The following is a 16,846-nucleotide window of genomic DNA, read 5'->3' on the forward strand; positions in this document are numbered from 1 at the left end:
CATAGTAATTAATTAATTCATTCACTCATTTATAATTATTATTATCCAGAGTACTGCTCAGCTTTGGCTTATGGTGGTGCTGAGGATTGATTGAACCTGGAATCCTTGGGGTCTTAGGCATGAAAATCTTTTTACATAACCATTATGCTATCTCCCCTCTTCTTCCTTCCTATTTACTTATTTTTATAAGGGGAGATTAGGAGGAAGGAGTGGACGGGAGAGCAAAGAAAGAGGAGAGAGGGGCTAGAGCATCAATTCAGCAAATATAATGCTAGGATTAATTCCACGCCATCATGCACGCATCCTATGTGCTGAACCACCTCCCAACAGTAGAGGTGCTCTACTGTGTGGGTGGTGTGTACAGGCAGGTGTGCAGGTGCTCTACAGTACAGATTTCTACAGTACCTGGATAATGAAATTACAGGATCTTTTCATGTGTTTCACATGAGACAGAAAAAGACAAGCCAAAGTACAATTCTTTGAGTTAAGGGTCTTAACTTTAAACAACCTCAAATCACCTATAGGTTTAGGGGAACCCCAGGGAATGGAAAGCAGAAGATGGTGAGACAAAAGGACCCCAAACTTGTCCCATCCAAATGAGATTTTGTCTGAACTAACAATTTAGTCAAGGGTAGCCAAAGAAATACTGGGTCAGCAGCCAACTTAAACTACAAAAGGTTTTCAATATTATAACCAAAATGGCAAAGTCACTATGTTCTGAAGTCATTGTCACCTGGCTATCAAGACGTGTCTTCCTAGAGGTTCCCCAAGGGTCCATTAGTGGGTGATTAATACTCGGGTATCTGCACATGACCTAGGAGGGTGCAAATGACTGGACTTATTGCTAAAAGGGAGAGGATTTCAGGTGAAGGGAGAGCCAGCAATCAAGTCAATTGAAGTGTGACTCAGATTTCAAATGAGCCTGGGCCGAGAGAAACACTCATGCTTACATCCCCTCTGAAACTGAGTGAGAACTTGGTGACTAACCTCCATCACCAAGCACATCTGCCCTGGGCTAAATGCCCTGGGTGGAGATGCAAAGGAAGAAACAACACAAGGAACTTACTGTTTCACTGGGAAGGCAAGATATGCCCATCCCTAATGATAACAATAACTGACATTATCAGGACTTAGTGCAGAAGAGTGAGACTCAATGTTTTGCATATGTTACCTCATTTAATTTTTGCAAAAAAAAAAAAAAAAAACTTACATGGTGGGACTTATGTCTACTTTAAAGATGAAGAAACTGAAGCTCAAGGACATCAAAAGATTTGCCCAAGGTCACACAGGTAGTAAATGATAAGCCAAGCTGAGTATGAGTGGTTCGTTTCCAGAATTCAAGTTCTCAACTAGAGGTGCTCTACTGTGTGGGTGGTGTGTACAGGCAGGTGTGCAGGTGCTGAAGAAGGTCCTCTGCAGCACAGATTTCTACAGTACCTGGATAGTGAAATTAGATTAGGATTCTTCTTCTTCTTTTTTTTTTTTTTTGCCGTGATTTATTACATATGAGTGAGAAAGAGAATGTGTTTCATATGAGACAGAGAGAGACAAGCCAGAGGCCAGAGCACCCTTATGGTACATAGGGTGGCAGAGATAAAACTGGGAACCTCAGGCAAGCAAATCTAATACTTTACCAGTTGAGTTCTCTCCCAAGCTACAAGATTACAGAATTCACAATCCTAAAGATATGAGAACTAGTGATTTTCAAAAATGAAACCAATTTTACACAGAAGTACAGTTGTAGAAAGAGAAATAAAGAAAGGTGTTCCAGAATTTGTAGAGGACTTCAGTGATGATTTGTCCATCAAACATCCTAGTGCCAGCCTGTGGCACAGATGCTTGGACAGAGCAGACCCTCACTAAATTTACTGGATGATTGCTGAGGTACATAAAGTAAGTGGTGGTGCAGGATGGAGGATTTGAGCCAAATAGCTGGGTTGTCCATTGTAGTTAAATTCTTTCACCTCTCTATGCTTGTTTCTACTTCTAAAGAAAAGAGGAAATAATTAAACCTATGCCCTTGGGGGAGTTGTAATGGTTGAATAAAACAGGGCAGATAAAGTGCTTAACACAGGGTATGACATACAGTAAAATGTTAAAACACACACATGCACACACACAGAGACACTAGCTATCATTACAATTAAACAAATCTTTATATTCATTTCATTGTATACATAAATATATGAACAGTGTAGTCTTTAGGTAGAGGTGATTCTAGAGTAATGGGGAATGGAAGGCAGGGGTCATAAAACCAAATAACTGAAATCAGTTTGAGGATGCAAGGCAACTTCAGTATACTATGTGCCCCAAAGTATTGCCCAGTAGGCCGGTTGGTCTGGAAAACAGACCAAATCGGTGAGGAGGGGCAAGAGGACTAAGAAGATGATGACTTTTGAGAGGTGGTTCTCTTCCTGAGAAGCCTGGTCTTGAAGCAAGACATTGTTGTCAGGACCCTCCAGCACAGTCCCATTCTCTACTCTTGACCACCTGCCTCCAATCTGAAAGTTTTAGGATTTAGGACTGGAGGTGGGGAGATGGGGAGTGGCAAGCAGAGAGACAGCTCACCAGGTAGGGCACATGTACCTTGTATCTTACTATTGTGTATGGCCCAGGCTCAAACCTTGTAGGTTTTATGGCACTGCAGTAAGCTCTGCTGCTGTATCTACCCTGAATACAAAAGTCAGCCGGAGTAGTGAAATCACAAGTGGGCAAGACCCCAGTTCAGAAAAAAAAAGAGGGGGGGACCTTTTAGACAGCCCAACTGTAGAACCTGAAAAACCCTCTGTATGTCCAAGGTTAAGAAGGTACTAGGGGCAGGGTGGTGGCGCACCTGGTTGAGAGCACATATTATAATGCTCAAGGACCTGGGTTCTAGCTCCTTCCTAGTCCCCACCTGCAGGGGGAAAGCTTCCCTCTCAATTTCTGGCTGCCTCTATCCAATAAGTAAGTGAAAATAATAAAAATTAAAAAAAAAATTTTTTTTAAAGTAACCTCTGACTGTAAGACCTCTACCTTCCTGAAAAGGTACAAGGTCTGGCAAGTGGGCCTAACAGATCTTTCCATAGTCCTACCTCCAGGGAAATCAGATTTAAACAAACATCAAGGCAGCCTTTGAAAAAACCCATAAGGAATAGGAAGGGACCCGCTGGGTTAATGACAGACACCTTACCAGGTATCTCTGAGCCTGCAGGGGGCCTCACCTTCCCTATTCCACTCTGCCCCACCTACTCTATTTAGGGCAGAGACACTAACCCTAATCACTCACTTCTCCTCAGCCTGGAGTGTACTAAGACTCTCTCTGTTTAAGCCAGGTCCTGAGCAGCTTTTCTCTGTAGTTCTTCCAAGTCCCCAGATTAGTTCTTATAGATGGATGAGGTGAGAAAATACATTTTCAGTGTTATCATGGTAGTAGGGCTTATTGGGTTTTTCTTTTTTGTTTTTGTAGTTATTGTTGTTATTAATGTCATTGTTGGATAGGACAGAGAGAAATGGAAGAGGGGAAGACCTACTTGCAGACCTACTTCACCGCCTGTGTAGCGACTCCCTGGCAGATGGGGAGCCGGGGGCTTGAACCAGGATCCTTACACCGGTCCTTGCACTTTGCGCCACATGTACTTAACCTGCTGTGCTACAGCCCGACCTGTGGATTTTTCTTAGTGGTCCTCTTCTGTTTGGAAGTGGGCAGTAAATTGTTTAATGACCTTTTACGATATAAACTGGTTACAGACACTGCAGTAATCAGGGTGCTATGGCCTCAGGTCCAGATTCCTGAAGTATGGCTCTCCAGAGCCTAGTGAGTTGGGTTCTGTTCCTTCCAGTGGGTTCTCTCCTTCCAGGATTGCATTCTTCCAGGCATTCCTCTTCCAGTCTCCTGTTCTTGTTAGTTTCCAAAAATAAGGAAGTAACCTCTAGACTACACTATGGCTGCTTCTACCAACATAGCTCAGGAAGAAAGATTTCTCTTATTTGTTACTTTTTTATTTATTTATTTATTTATTCCCTTATGTTGCCCTTGTTGTTTTATTGTGGTAATAGTTATTATTGTTGTCATCATTGTTGGATAGGACAGAGAGAAGTGGAGAAAGGAGGGGAAGACAGAGAAGGGAGAGAAAGATAAGACACCTGCAGACCTGCTTCACCGCCTGTGAAGCGATTCCCCTGCAGGTGGGGAGCCAGGGCTCAAATAACTAAAGATAATTTTTTATAAAAAGTTTATCTGCTTTAAAAAACGGGGGGCTGGACTGTGGTGTACCTGGTTGAGCACATGTTACAATGTGTAAAACCTGGGTTTATGCCCCTAGTTCTTACCTGCATGGGGGAAGCTTCAAAAGTGGTGAATCTGTGTTGCAGGTATCTCTCTCTCTCTCCCCCTTCCCTCACCATTTCCCTCAGTCTCTATCCACCAATAATAAAATATTCTTAAAAAAAAAAAAGAATTAAGTGAGCTAAAACAAATCCCAGTACGTGGCATATAGTGAGGGCTCACAAAAGACTAACAACTGCACTGTAATCTAAGTAAAGAACTTCCTTGGCACTAAGGGGTCTTGTAGCATTTTTGGTATGCAACTACATTCAGCTATCTATTTCATTGTGCCTTTGCTGAAGGGTATTTATATTAATTCTGATTTCTTAGAAATATAAACAATGGGAAGTCGGGCTGTAGAGCAGCGGGTTAAGCGCAGGTGGCGCAAAGCACAAAGACCAGCATAAGGATCCTGGTTCGAGCCCTGGCTCCCCACCTGCAGGGGGGTCGCTTCACAAGTGGTGAAGCAGGTCTGCAGGTGTCTATCTTTCTCTCCCCCTCTCTGTCTTCCCCTTCCTCTCTCCGTTTCTCTCTGTCCTATCCAACAGCAACAACAACAACAACAACAATAACTATAACAATAAAACAAGGGAAACAAAATGGAATAAATAAATAAAATAAATATTAATATATATATATATATATATAAACAATGTTTCGATACATATCCTTGCAGATAACTCTGCACATACAGATTATTTGCTTAGACATAATTTTACTGTGAGTGAAATTCCTAGATCAAAGGATGAACTAAAATCTATAGCCAAAATTTGGACTGATTCACACCCCTCCAGCAAGGAGAAACTTATCTTGGCCAACACTGGGGTTTAGATTTTCTTTCATCTTTGCCAGCTAGATAAATGAAAAAGGAGCTGCTTGTTTGTTTGTTTATAGAGTATTCAGACTTTCTCTAGGTTTCTTTAAAGAAAGATTTCAGAACTTCATACCCCATAATGATTCCGCATGTCCAAAGAATTTCATGTTTCCTCATCAGATTCCTCATGTTCACAGGTGGTGTTACTGTTAGAACTATCTTTTTTTTTTTTAAGTATAAAATGTAAAAGTTCCTGGTGGCTATCCACTCCTTGTTCCTACCCTTCACTATGCCATCAAAGAAGGATCATATTTTCTGTAATCAGTGTGTGATCCATCCTTCCACTTAAGTTCAGTGATGGAGAAGAGAATATTATGAATTTACAGTGCATTATGTACATATCCAAAATAGTGGATCTTTCTTCTTTCCTGCTAGGATTCATAATGGTTTCCATGATGATGATTTATCCAAAATCTGAGGTTCCAATCCAAACTTTTTTGCTTAAGTAAGGGTGCTTCCTCTGAACCTAAGTTTACTTATCAAATACAGCTAATAATACATGTTGTCTCCCTGCCCACCCCCCACCCGACTCCTGTGGATTCATCAGTATTGGTAAAGCATAAGGAAATATTTAGCAAAATGAAAAGGCTGTTTTTATGGGAGGTTAAGTGTTATATATTTAGGCTGGAAATAGGCAGTAGCTAAAGATACCTTTCTAAACTGGGTGCTCACCCAAAATATGAGCTCCTTTTAGTGAATACCTACTACTTGCCACTGGCTTTGCACTGATATTTTATTTAATCTTCAAGTCAACCAAACTGAGGGACTATGGGGAAACGAAAATTTACAGAACTTGACAGAGGACCTAGTGGGGGCTGTATTGTTATGTGGAAAACTGAAAAATGTTATGCATGTACAAACTATTGTATTTACTGTCGACTATAAAACATTAATCCCCCAATAAAGAAATAACAACAAATAAAAAGAAAGCCTACAGAACTGAGGCAAACTTTGGAGGGCTTCTTTTGTTTACTCTTTGGGAAAAAGGAATAGCTAAATTGCCCAAAGTGTCAATTATCTTGTGTAAATTCTATGTATCCATTCATCCATCTTTTTTTTTTTTTTTTTTTTTTGTTTACGGGAGCACTGCTCAGCTCTGGTTTATGGTGGCGGTGTGGGGGATTGAGAGTCTTTTTGCATAACCATTATGCTATCTACCTCCACCCTTCACCCATTTTTCCATTCATTCAACAAATATTTATTGACTATCTATTACATTGAAAGCTGAGACAGATGCTATGGGAGTTTATTTTTCCTTAAATAGTCTCTGCAGTTCAGAAGTCTACAAATATTTTTCTACCTTGCCAATATGTTTTTAAAAAGATTTTATTTCTTAATGAAAGACAGAGAGAGAACACACAAGAACATCACTCTAGCAAATGGGATCCCACAGATCTAACCAGAACCTCATGCATCCAGGCCCATGTATATTTTACCAATCTTATCAGCCAACTTATTCACTTTTCTTCCTTTGAGCGAAGTCTGTAAATCTTCACTATCTTTATCTCTACCTTTGCTCCAGAAGAACAATGATACAATGACTATATAGTCAATGTTAATTGACTTAAATTCAGTGACATTTAAGTTAGAGTTTTGCATATAATTTTAATTAGAAAAAACAATGTAAAAAATACTACAGAAAACTTGGTGAAGGGGACACAGAAAAATGAAAATCCTATTATTTCAACAGACACTGAACACTGATGATAACTGGGTATTTGTCCTTTCAATAGTTTTATATAGGTCAACAAAATTTAAGTTTGGAACAACTATGTGTTAGAAAATGCATGCAGGGTCATTATGACCTATAATACAAGTCCCATGTTATAAATGACAAGGTGATGGTGCTTATGCAATGCACAACTTTCACAGGCATACAAAGCAGCCCTGGTTTTTAGCACATCCTAAGCTCAGTGATACTAAACTTTACTCTTTCCTCATCAGTTCAGAGGAAGTATCACACTGTTTTGGAATAATGATTTATGAGCAGTCAAAATTCTGGAAGAGGGATGAAGGACTGTGTCATAATGTCTGCGGAAGAACATTTATTTTCAAGAACATTTACTTCCCAGAAGTTACCTGGTAAAAAAAAAACAAAAACAAAAAAAAACAGGTGATTTTAACAAACAACTTTAAGGAACCTAAGGCTCTGAGAGAAGCTATTTACCCAGTCACACAGCTAGTAAATGGTCAGGGGTCAGGCAGAACTTGAATTCAGGAAAATTATTAACCTAATATATTTCTACAAGAATAGAGGCCGGAAGATGTTGGCTCAGTCTCAGCTCTTCTACCTATTAGTGCTTTTTTTTAAACACTTAATTTTTATTTTTCTTATTGGACAGAGACAGAGAAATTGAGAGGAGAGAGGGAATAGAGACAAAGAGACACCTGCAGCTCTCCTTCACCTCTCATGAAGCTTTCTCCCTGCAGGTGGGGACGAGGGCCTTGAACATGCGCTTAACCAGGTGCGCCACCACCTGGCCTGTTTGTTGTTTTTAACTAGAGCACTGCTCAGCTCTGGTTTGTTTTATGATGCTGGGGATTGATCCTGGGACTTTGAAGGCTCAGGCAGGAGAGTCTTTTGCATAACCATTATACTGTCTTTACAGTCCTCACCCATTAACTTTTTTTTTTTTCCACCAGAATTATCACTAGGGCTTGATGCCTATACACTAATTTCATTGCTCCTTCATTCTTTCTTTCCTCCCTCACTCTCTTCCTTTCCAGGGACAGAGAAATTGAGAGGGAAGAGGGAGGTAGAGAGGAAGAGAGCAAGAGACACCTGCAGTACTGCTCTACCACTTATGAAGTTTCACCCTGCAGATAGGAAGCAGGAGCTTGAACTTGGATCCTTACACAGACGTGTGTACTCTACCAGCCTGGCCCCCACCACCCACTTTGTTTTTTTGGAGCGGGGTTGTTTTTTTGGGTAGAGACAGAAACTGAGAGAGAAAGGGGAGACAGAGAGGGTGAGAGAGACACCTACAGCACTACTCCACAGCTTGTGAAGTTTTCCCCTGCATGTGGGCCTTGAACCAAGGACCTTGCACACTGTAATGTGTGTGCTCACCTGGGTGTGCCACCACCCAGGCCCCTCACTTTTGATTTTTGACAAATCATTTAAACCTTGAGACTGAGTTTCTTCATCTGTAATATGAGGTAACACAGGCAATTCATTAGGTTTAAATAAGAAGAGAAGAGTGTCATATGCCAGGTACTAAATGATACACTTCATACACATCATCTTGTTTAGTCTTCACAATAACCCTATTAAGGGGATACATGTTTATGTCTACTTAACAGATGAGGAAACTGAGGTTCAGACAGACTAAGTTATTCCATATTACATAGCTCGTAGGTCTCAGAGCTGTATTGGGTAATAAGGCAGCTCTTAGCACAGTGCTTCAACAAATAAATAATACATAAATAGCAGCCATCATAATTTATTATTGCTATTATTATTGAATATAAACATTGTGATAGGCTGGTGTCTACTTTTAATCCCTTCAGTCAGGAAGAGTAAGTCATCAACTGAACCAAACCAAGAAGGGAATAACCATATTATATAAGATGAGGAAAAAGCAGTGGAGGTGGGAGCAAGCCCTGGGTAGTGTCTCACTAAAACTTTCGCATCTGAGTCATTCAATGAAATAGCTCATGCCTCCTAACTGGGAAGCAGAGCTTTGCTGGAGAGGTCTATTAACTTTGGAAACTGATTACGGTCCTTATGTCCTTCCATCCCATCCAGGGCATCTTATGGAGGCTTCCTCTCTACGGGGACAATAAAACTCTCTGCTGCAGGAGTTGGGCAGTAGCACAGCGGGTTAAGTGCACAAGGCGCAAAGCACAAGGGTTCAAGCCCATGGCTCCCCACCTGCACCCCTGCTTCACAGGCAGTGAAGCAGGTCTACAGGTGTCTCTCTGTCTCTCTTCCTCTCTATCTCCCCCTTCTCTCTCAATTTCTCTCTGTCTCTATCCAATAAAAAAAAAAAATCCGCTGCATGGTTTGGGTGTCTGTTCATTCTGCAGAAGGGTGAAGGCAATTAAAGAGGCAAGATTCAGAGGCAGAGGGAGAAGGCCCATTTAAAAAACCCCAGCGAGCACAGACAAGCCACCTGGAATCACAGCCTCCACCTGAGCCCAGCCAGCGTGAGTCACCCCTACAGCTCTTTACCCAGAATTGCAACATAGCTTACAGAAACTCCTCAGCCATCCAGGAGGTAGGCAAATTGGTAGAGAGAAGTGTGCCACCCTTTGGGCTGCAGCAAGTTTGCAGTTGGCACCAAATGGCCCTCCTGGCAACAAATAATCTCTGTGAAGTGGTTGGGCATACAAGCTCTGCTGTCTGATGAAAACTCCAGCTCTAGCTCTGCTACTTCTAGGTCCCACAGTCTGAGTAGCTTACTCAGTCATTTCATACCTCAGTTTCCTTATCTATAAAACAGGATAATAAAAGCACCTATCTCATGAGTTATTGTGAGGATTAAATGAGATAATGAAGGTAAAAGCTTTGCACAATGCCTGATACACATGGCATAGCAGGCATTTACTGTGTGCTAGACACTATTATAGGTACCGGTGTGAATTCACATTCCAGAGGAAGGATGGATACACAATAAACAGTCAGAGAAATATCAAAAAGTCCTAAGGCCTTCACAAAGAACTAAAAGTGGCATGGCGCAGCAACTGAATACCTACTATAACTAGAATGGTTGGAGATGTGCTCTGAGGTGGTAGCTCTATTAAATAAGTACTATTTGAATAAATGCTATTATTTGCCAGGGTGCTCCAGGTTGATCCCAATACCACCTTTAAAAAGAAACCACCCTCTGATTGTTCTCAAACACAATACTCCTTCTCCATAGGCACACTGTACTCCAAGAAGAGTCCTTTGGAATGTGAGCTTACCTTGAAAACTTCCATCAAATTGGCAGGAGTAGCTGAAACCTCGCCTCTCCCTAAGCGAGAAAGGAGTGCACAGTGTGAAGTTCCCAAGAAGACAGAGCAAAGAAACTGTCTCATGAGCAGGGGCTGGGTAGAAAGAGAACAGAGCAGAGAAGATACCAAGATCTTTAGCTCAGATTAAATTTAATTTCAAATTAATCATGGTGGAAGCTAAAAAAAAAAGTTTTAACATTCTCCAACTTTGTACTTCATAAAGACAACTCAATTACTCCACAACTATTTAGTCTAACAGGCAGATGATTTCTCCTGTGCTTCCAATGACCAACAAAGTACTTGCTACAGTTTGTGAAGTGCCCAGCTTATCAGCTAGTTAAGGCTTTGGACGTGGCTGGCTTCAAATTTTCCATTTTTTCTGTGTTGCCAAGTGGTATGTGGCTTGCTTACATCTCATTCAGATCTGTATCACATCAAATAAAAGATTGCTTCCTACCACTCCCACCCTGTGTGTGCCACCAACACACATACACACACCCTAGATTACAAACACCTCTATAAAGCAGTGACCCTGCCTTTTTGGCCTGTCTCCCCATAACCTAGAGTAGGGAGGTCTTGGTATGCAAAAGTGAATGTCTGTTGAATTGAGGCCATTGGTTTCAGCTCAAGAGACAGTCAGACTTGGTGTGAGATGACTGAAAAATTCAGATGTAGACTGTCGGTACTCACTAGCTTATGTTCTTGAGTAAGTCATTTTACCTCTCTGATTCCCACATCCTCCTTTATAAGCTGTGTATATTGGGGACATAGGGGGAGGATGAAAATAGTTACCACAGTGGGGTACTGTGAGCAAGAATTCACTTGAATAACCATAAAAGATAAGTCATAAATAAGGTGTTATCTTGGGGGGGGGTGGGACTGAAAAAACAATGCAGCGACTCCTGAAGACTTATTCTCATTTTTGAGAATTCCTCAGTAGCTATGAAGTGTTTAAAGTGAGTAGAAGATGAAGGGAGGGAGGGGTGTCTCTGGGTATCTAGGATACTAACCAGAAACAGGAATTGAGATTTCCTTTAGCCAAGTATCTGTTTGTCCCTGTACTTTTCCTCTATCTTCTTTCCAACTTTTTTTTTTTCTCCTTCTCTCCTCCCTCATCTCCACCCCCCACCCCCTCACCAAAGGAATTGGCCAGTTCCACCCAGCCGGCCCCCTGTGGCTCCACCCCCACCTTGGCGGGCCAAGAGTTAACAGCTGCACCTGTTGAGGTATACCTGCTGTCTCCGACACCTGTACCCACAGCCAATCAGCACTAGAGCTGCCAGGAACCTACCTGTCAGCAAAATCCCTACCTCAAACCTCAACATAAATCAAACACTTCCCTGGGCAGGGAATGTCTGTGTCAGGCAAGAATTAGAGACGAGCAGGTCAGCAGAGCCTCTGTAGGGATCTTTGGAACTTGGAAGCAGGAAGATGTCGAATGAACTTGAGTAAGTAAACACTGGTGGATGCCTTATGCTCTCTGAGCGTGGAGGCTGGATGGGGTTTCGAGAAGGGGGCAGAGCAGGGAGGCCGGCGCCAGGATTCATAGAGCAATTTGTAAGGGTAAATGAATGGGCTGACGGTCTTGCTTTGGCATGTTAAGGCAAGCCCTGTTTCAAGCTAGAGCTGAGTGTTTCCCTGGGAAAATCTTTTTTTTTTTTTTTTTTTTTTTTTGGTGTTGTCTCTTTGCCTGCAGAGCAGTTTCGAGCCATGGGACTGAAACTATGAAGGCTTTAGACACCCCTTTCTGATACTTTGAAGGGGCTTTAGAAATCAAGAGTTCCTAACCCATCTAGGCTTTCTATCTTCTTGCCAAAAGGAACTTTTCTGAAGTGGTTCTAAGAAGTGTCTTAGGTTTCTCTATCCAAAAAAAAAAAAAAAAAAAAAAAAAGGCTTGTTTATACGACTAGAAAACAATTTCAAGTAGGAAGGCTACAGTGTGGTGGCTGTAAACACAAGCACTCTGTAGTCAGCTTGACCTAGGTTAAATCCAACTCTGTTTTTTATAGGCTGTGTGTGATTTTGGACAAGTCATTCAGTGTGAGTTTCATTTTCTTAGGTAGGAAATGGGTACAAGAATGCTCTATATAATTCTGGAAAAGTTAAGTTATGACAAAGGCTACAAAGTCAACTGTTTGAAAATGTATTCAGCAAAATGTGGTTGATTTTACTCAGGGACAATTCAAAGGCTGAGGTCCTCGAGATGTGGTTTACAGTTAGGTCACCTCTACTGCCTGACAGGATGTAGGTGCCTTCCTGACCACATGTACATCTGGGTTTAGGATTCCCAGTGTGCTTACTTTCACCATGGACCTCCTGATTAGGAATTCTGGGCTGCTTCTGACTGAGTTTACGGAGGTGATGGAAGCCGGTTTCTAAAGAAGCCCAGACTCTCCTCTTCTTGCCAGCCTTCTCATAGACAGAGACAAATGTTAAACGGTCTTGTTTTCTAGTTTCTACTCCATAGACTATTTTAGGAACTTGGACCTGAACGCACAGCAGTTGTGGGTTCTGAGTGCAAAAGGGTCCCATACTAGCTAGCACTTCGGTGATTATCAGGCACCTGGGATTATCAGGCATCAGGTTTCGCCTGAATGAATTTCCTGAGGTTGGCAATGTGTTGACAACTGGACCACAACTAGTATAATAGCAGGGGTACTAAAGCCAGTCATTTCACTGAGTCTCCTTGTCTGTAAATTGTGGTCAGCAATACCCATCTAATTGATGGAGAAAAGTGACTTAAAGCTTGGTAAAGCGTATACAAATAATACCAGTTACTTCCTACAGAAAGTGGTCAATGAGCATTTCTGAACCTCTTGTTTTCAATTTCTTTTACATACTTTGAAAACAAAATGAAAAGAAAACCTCTCCCACTGGGATCTGTAAGTTGAAACTGCAGATGCTGCAGGCTTGACTCTATTCATTGGCGCCCCTTAGGGGTTAACTGTCCTAAGTGGAAAGGTTTCCTGCTTTTCTCCACTTTAATGACTTGGGTTTGAAGTCATATCTGCTGAGAGTGGAAGTGAGGGGGCCCTATAGCGACCAAGTAATTGTCTCCTTTTGAAATTACAATGACAGAGCCTCAGTGCCTGGGGGCTTAACTGCCCTAACAGATAAAGTGGGAGTAGGGGCAGGTGGGGGAGGGCCTTCGAGTTTACAGCAGCAGATTTCCCTTAAAATATGCTGAGTTACTAGGACTGGTTCAAGTTCCACTGTGAGTCCTTACAGTATGGCCAAGTCTTGCCAGCTGTCTGAAAAGCTGGGCTTGTGCATGACTGAATTCTGCCACCTTGCAACTTGAAGATCCTGGCGAAATCTGTCTTCGCCCTGTCCCTCAACTCCCTCACCTGCCGAGTGAGGGTACACACACCTACCTGACAAGCACACACTGAGCTCCGGTGTGTAGCCACCGGATGTGGAACAGGAGCTCCATAAACACCAGCGGGCTACGACTACTCGGCTTGGGGGCGGCGCTCCGAGTAGCATAGAGGGCCAGTCAGTGTAGTTAGAACCCAGCTCCAGGCGGCTGACGCTTGCACCTTTCATGTGGTCGGGCCCAGCGCCTGGCTGGAAGCGTCCGCCAGCCTGCAGGCCTCAGTCAGACGTCCTAGCCTCCTGCCCGAGGCCTAGAACAGCCCCGGCTTTGGCGGCTCGCAAGGCATCATGGGGCCGCGGGGGACGCCGGAAGTCTCTAGTTGATGCCCTCCTCTCACGGGAAAACAGCTGGCGCCGGCGTGCTGCCTGATTGCCGTCGGGCAGGCTGACGGCTGGGTGTCCTCGGCCTGCTCGACGGTCTTCCTTCCCGGAGGAATAGAGGGTTTATGGAAGTTAAGTGGGGGCCGCTTGGTAGGTCTAGCCAGTGGAGGAGCAGGGGAGGAAGTAAAGCTCGCCAGCCCGACTCGGCCCGCAATGTGCGTTCCCACCCGCCGTCTGGAATCCACCTCCCCCGGGGCCTGGGAGGGGGGCCAGAGACAAGGCGGCCCGGGGCCTGCGCTGCCATCTGGTCTCCCGGAGCGCGGGGCTCCAGACTGCCTGGAGCGCTGAAAGAGTTAACCAGGAACGCCTCCCCGCTGTGGTTTTGTGGTCGAAACCATGATTGCCAGAAGCAAATTTTTGTCGTGCACAAAGTGTGTTATTAAAAGTCGGAGCTTCGCTGCTGGTGAATGAAAAGTTAAAAGCCCTCATTAAGCTGGGGCGGTAAAACAGGCGGACGGGGCCGAGAGGCCGAGACGGCACTAACGGCTGCGGCGGCGGCCTCGCCCAGCTGGAGCCGGGAGCCCCGCACTCTGCTGGGCCACGCGGAGGAGAAGGCGGGGAGGGCAGAGCTCTCTGGAAGCTCTTCCTGCACTGAAACACACACACAGCCCGGCATTTGTTAGCGCCCATGCCACCGCAGACTCGGTGCTTGATAAATTCGCTCGCTCCTTTAGCCCTCCGGGTCAGTCCAAGCAAGGTTGAGTATGTCCGTGCAGTGTTGCAAAGGTGACTGAGGTTTGCTCAAGATCTCAGGGAAGACCAGCATCTTAGTAGCGTTTGAACTGGAGCCTAACTGAAGGATCACAAAAAGTTCCACTGTTTCCTAGTGGCAGAGTATTTTTTCTTAAAGAAAAAGGTATGCCAGACTTTTGACAGCGATTACCCCAGAGTGGAAGAATGCTGGACATCTTGTTATGGCTATTTTCCTGTATTTTACGTGTTGCATTTTACAAATCTATATTACTTGGTAAATGGGGAGCAGGTGAAAGCTTGGTCATTATATTTCAAAAATAATTATTGGTTCACCTAAAAATAATGACCTCAATGCGTAGTCCCTGATCATCATCATCGTCGTCGTCACCTGGGAACTTGTTAGAAATGCACATTTTAAGCCCCACCCGAGAGCTACTGAATCAGAAGCTATGGGGGTGGAACTCAGCAATATGTGTTTTAGCACGCCCTCCAGGTTATTCTCCCAAGTTTAAAAACCATTGGTCTAAAGGGTCTGGCAGAGTTTTTGAGAAACAGGAGGTTCTAAGCTCCACCGTTGTTGGCTTGTAGTGTAGTTGCTGAGTCAGCAGACCAAGAGCTTTGCTGCTGGGTTACACCTGTATTTGAGCCCAGCTCTGTCACATGCAGATCACAGATCCGGTGGCTTTTGGGTGAGCTCCTTGATTTCTCTTAAGTGGTACTTTCTGCATGGGTAAGAACGGTGATAATAAACACCCACCTCACAGGGCATATGTGAGTATAAAAAGGCACAGGGCTTAACTATCTAATAGTATAGTAGGATCCTCAACCTGTGTCTTCCTTCTCTTCACTGAAATTTAGCTTTCTCATTTGTAAGATGAAGCAAGTAATCCTTGCTTGCTGTTCCCATCTACTCCTTTTGCTGCACAAAACGTTCAGAGCAGCTGACCTAGTGAAAGTCCCAAAGAAAAGTTATTTGACCCACATTTGGTATTGTTGGATTGGACCTTCCTTAGAGGTCAGCAATAACTGGGAACTTTTGATGGCAGAAACAACATGGCATTAACTTTTGTGTGCCAGTATCCAATATAGTAAAGTAGCCCTCAGTGAATATTTGTTGTGTATGGATAAGTGAAAGGCTACATAACTCTAGATTTAAAAGTAGATTTCAATATTTTTTCTCTTTTCTGCTCCAAATGAGTGGCAGGAGAGTAGAGGTGGGGGGGGGGGGGAGAAATGGAAGCCAAGAGGAGGATATAAAAGAAAAATTGCCATAGAGGAATTTTTCAAAGGGGAGAAAATGAGTTTCTGGTATAATTAGAAAATGACCCTTAATTAATTTACATGTAAGTAAAAGCTTTGGTTGGAGTCTGCCCTCAGCTTGCCCACCAGGATCCAGGTGAGGAGGCAGGCAGAGTGTTCCCTCTTATCTGGTAATCTCCAAGTATCAGGTCTCCTGCTAGGTGGGAGAAATTGAGGCTGTGAGTTGTCTTGTAGGTAAATACTAGTAGTAATAATAATATTTCATGTTATTATTTGCCAGCATGTGCTGATCATTTAACCTGCATTATCTTCTTGCTTTTTCTTTTTTTAATACTTTATTTATTAGTTAATGAGAAAGATAGGAGGAGAAAGAGAAAGAAGCAGACATCACTCTGGTACACGTGCTGCCGGGGATTGAACTCAGGATCTCATGCTTGAGAATCTTCAGTGCTTTATCCACTGTGCCACCTCCTGGACCATCTTCTTGCTTTTTCCAGCAGTAATACATCACAATGTTGTCACAAATATTAAATAAGATAATGTCTAGAATTTGTTGGACCAATACCTTGGTAAACCCTCAGTCAGCAGTAGTTATCAGAATAGCTCTGTGATGCTAAACTCCTCCATTTAACAGAATAGACAACTGTGACACATGGGCCAGGCGGTGGCACACCTGGTTAAGTGCTCACATTACAGTGCACAAGGACTCAGGTTCAAGTCCCTGGTCCCCATGGGAAAGCTTCACAAGTGGTGAAGCAGGGCTGCAGGTGTCTCTCTGTCTCTCCCCCTCTCTGTCTCCCCCTCCTCTCTCAACTTCTCTCTGTGTCTACCCAGTAATAAAAAAAATTTTTTTAAAGGTTAAAAAATAAAAATAAAAAGAAAACTGTGACACAATAGCTAGCAAGTAGCACAGCTGAAACTGGGAACCTGAGACTGCATAGTTCTGGGGTCCACCCATAATTATGATTACATACCACCTCATGCAAACTAGAGTTACCACAGAGCCATACTTTAGATTT

At 43.2% G+C, this 16,846-nt stretch overlaps 1 protein-coding gene across 1 annotated transcript in view; it reads left to right on the forward strand.

The window, feature by feature from the left end:
* Positions 1 to 11,360: 11,360 nt before the first annotated feature.
* Positions 11,361 to 16,846, forward strand: part of GRHL3 (grainyhead like transcription factor 3) — a 41,952-nt gene continuing 36,466 nt past the window's right edge. The window contains exon 1 of the mRNA XM_016187911.2: positions 11,361 to 11,566. Within this exon, the coding sequence (XP_016043397.2) occupies positions 11,550 to 11,566 (17 nt within the window). The 5' untranslated portion in view covers positions 11,361 to 11,549. The remainder of the gene's footprint in view (positions 11,567 to 16,846) is intronic.

This window comes from Erinaceus europaeus, chromosome 13 (genome assembly GCF_950295315.1).
Source record: "Erinaceus europaeus chromosome 13, mEriEur2.1, whole genome shotgun sequence".
Taxonomy (NCBI): Eukaryota; Metazoa; Chordata; class Mammalia; order Eulipotyphla; family Erinaceidae; genus Erinaceus; species Erinaceus europaeus.